This window comes from Mandrillus leucophaeus, unplaced genomic scaffold (assembly GCF_000951045.1).
Source record: "Mandrillus leucophaeus isolate KB7577 unplaced genomic scaffold, Mleu.le_1.0 Scaffold140, whole genome shotgun sequence".
Taxonomy (NCBI): Eukaryota; Metazoa; Chordata; class Mammalia; order Primates; family Cercopithecidae; genus Mandrillus; species Mandrillus leucophaeus.
In genome coordinates this window covers 6,222,130-6,224,625 of record NW_012101366.1, presented here as the reverse complement: position 1 = coordinate 6,224,625, position 2,496 = coordinate 6,222,130, and the positions used below count along the sequence as shown (strand labels likewise).

Genomic DNA, 2,496 nt, shown 5'->3' with positions numbered 1-2,496 from the left:
AGGTAAAAAATATTTATGAGATTATCAATGTTCTATGAGACATTGTTAAACAACTTTTTTACTTGTCAAAAACTATAAATGAAATTGAGGCTGGGTACAGTGGCTCACTACTGTAATCCCAGTGCTTTGGGATGCTGAGGCAGGAGGATCCTTTGAGGCCAGGAGTCTGAGACCAGTTTGGACAATATAGGGAGACCCTCATCTATAAAAAAGAAACAACTGTAAGTGTAATTGAAAAGCAAATGATGAATCAGAAAAATAATTACAATACCAAAGTCTTGTCTCTTCCCACACTTTATTTTTCAGGAAGGAGAGAAAAAGAATGTCATGTCTAACAGATAGTAGATAGTTTTAGTTACAAACAGAGGTGAAATCCTTACTGATCAAGTTGCCATGAAAATCCAGGGACCTCATCCTTTGGAAAGTCATAATATATGATTTCAAATATGCACACTGACTGTACAAAAATTTGGAAATATACACAAGAGTGTCACTCAGCATCATGCCTGGTATATAAAAAGCACTAACTAAATGTCCATGGAATAAATGAATAAATGAATATCATTCCTTAACTCAGCCGAGCAAAGCAAGTTGTCACCAAAATACTCCCACCCATCTATGAGAGCAGTATTTTTTCTGAGTCTAACAAGTGTGCACATCATACCAGAGGTTTGGGCCTGTTGTTGCTCCATCAGGAGCTCCTAAGTGTGTTTTGAAATGGGATTCAGTTAACTTGGAACATGATCTTAGAAACTGGACTACATCGGTTTTATGCATATAGTTACATGGAAAGCTGAAAGTATCCCTCCTCTCCTTGCAGTTAACCTGAGTTAGGCTCTAATCGATAGTAGCTTCTCTCCTTACTCTTGGGACACAGTGTTTCTATCCTACCAGTTACCTAAGACTTTATAAGTGAAACATAAAAAATAATGAAAGGAAGCCTTGCTAAGTCGCTTTTATCAGTTTCACAACATGGCTGAAACTGCCTGCAGTATAATCCCTCTCCCCAACTCTAAAATGACATTTAACCTATAAAAAAATTCAACTTCCCCAAACCACAATATCTGTTTTACAATAATCTTTAGGAAAAAATGGTTAATAGCCACTCTGGCACATCTCACATCAATGGCACTGAAAAGTGAGCTTCAGAAACAAGGTCGAAATTTAAGAAACTCCTTTAAATTCTTGGTTTTTGAGTAGCGGATCCTTTTCCTGGTTTCCCGGGAAGAACACGGCTTTTGCACGGTTGAGAAAGGCACTCAGACCTTTGCTTCTGACCACATTCGCAGGACTGTTTTCTATTGGTTTGTATTTCTTGTGTTTTCTGAAAACAATCTATTGGTTAGTTATTTTTAAAAGATCTTCAGTTGAAATACATTACTTTCTACAATCTTTTTCATGCCAGGTATAAAAGGATTCATTCCACTTAACATGTTTGCAAGACACTGGTGTCTTATGAAAGTACATTTATTTACTCTTCTTCATGCAAGAAATGTGCCTGCTCACTATAATTTGAGATTATCATGTTAAAATTAAGCTGACATAATTTTGTAAAGTTACTGAGATCTGGTAGCATTTTTAGGATTAAAAACAAACCACAGCAAGATTAACAGGCCAGTTTGGCCCACACAAAATGTTTAAAAACAAAAAAGGGAAAAATGGCGCATTTACACAGGATATATTCACTTTTGACCATACACTATAGTGATATGAAGCATAGGAACCAAAAACTTACTTGTACACCAAGAGGGAGATCACAGTGACAAATATGGCCAAGCAGCCAACGGAGATCAGGGCAGTATTTGCCATCCTTAAAGAGGAGGCTGGGTCTTAAAACAGAAGCAAGAGCATATTAGTTATGTCTTCCACCTAGAGGACATGACGCTTATAATGCCATTAAATAAATGAGGAAGGGAGCTGTCACAGAAGATATATGGCTCCCTCTGGGCTTTCAGTAATCTTTTCTATTAAATAATACATAGTCTTTGGGTCAGCTTATCTTCTATTTACAGAATGAGTCAGCATGTCTGGAACACTGCGGTAAGGGCCCTGTGGAGAGATGTCACGTCCTGGAGACACCTGCTCAGGTCTTGGCTGATCCAGCAGCGTCACCATGGGGAAGGGCTCCCGTGATCAGGCGGTCGTGCCTCCAGCTTCCTCTCTCACCACCTACCTTCCAGCTGTGCTAAAAATCCTGAAAGTTGGCCATACTCCCCTTGCTCTTTCAGACCTCCATGCCCCCTTACAGGAGTGCCCTCCCCCCGGCTCATGCCTGTAATACCAGCACTTTGGGAGGCAGAGGCAACATAGTGAGACCCCATCTCTACAAAAAATTAAAAAATTAGCCTAGCATGGTGGCGCATGCCTGTGGTGCCAGCTACTCAGGAGGCAGAAGTGGGAGGATTGCTTGAACCCGGGAGGTCGAGGCTGCAGTGAGCCATGATTGTCCTATTGCACTCCAGCCTGGGTGACAGAGCAAGACCCTGCTTCAAAAAA

The 2,496-nt window shown here is 40.4% G+C and overlaps 1 protein-coding gene across 5 annotated transcripts in view; it reads right to left on the bottom strand.

The window, feature by feature from the left end:
• Positions 1-276: 276 nt before the first annotated feature.
• Positions 277-2,496, bottom strand: part of GPNMB (glycoprotein (transmembrane) nmb) — a 29,507-nt gene continuing 27,287 nt past the window's right edge. For all 5 annotated transcript variants that reach the window (XM_011973930.1, XM_011973931.1, XM_011973932.1 and 2 more), the window contains 2 exons: positions 1,736-1,829; positions 277-1,324 (listed from right to left, as the gene is read on the bottom strand). In XM_011973930.1, the coding sequence (XP_011829320.1) occupies positions 1,165-1,324; positions 1,736-1,829 (254 nt within the window). In that variant the 3' untranslated portion in view covers positions 277-1,164. The remainder of the gene's footprint in view (positions 1,325-1,735; positions 1,830-2,496) is intronic.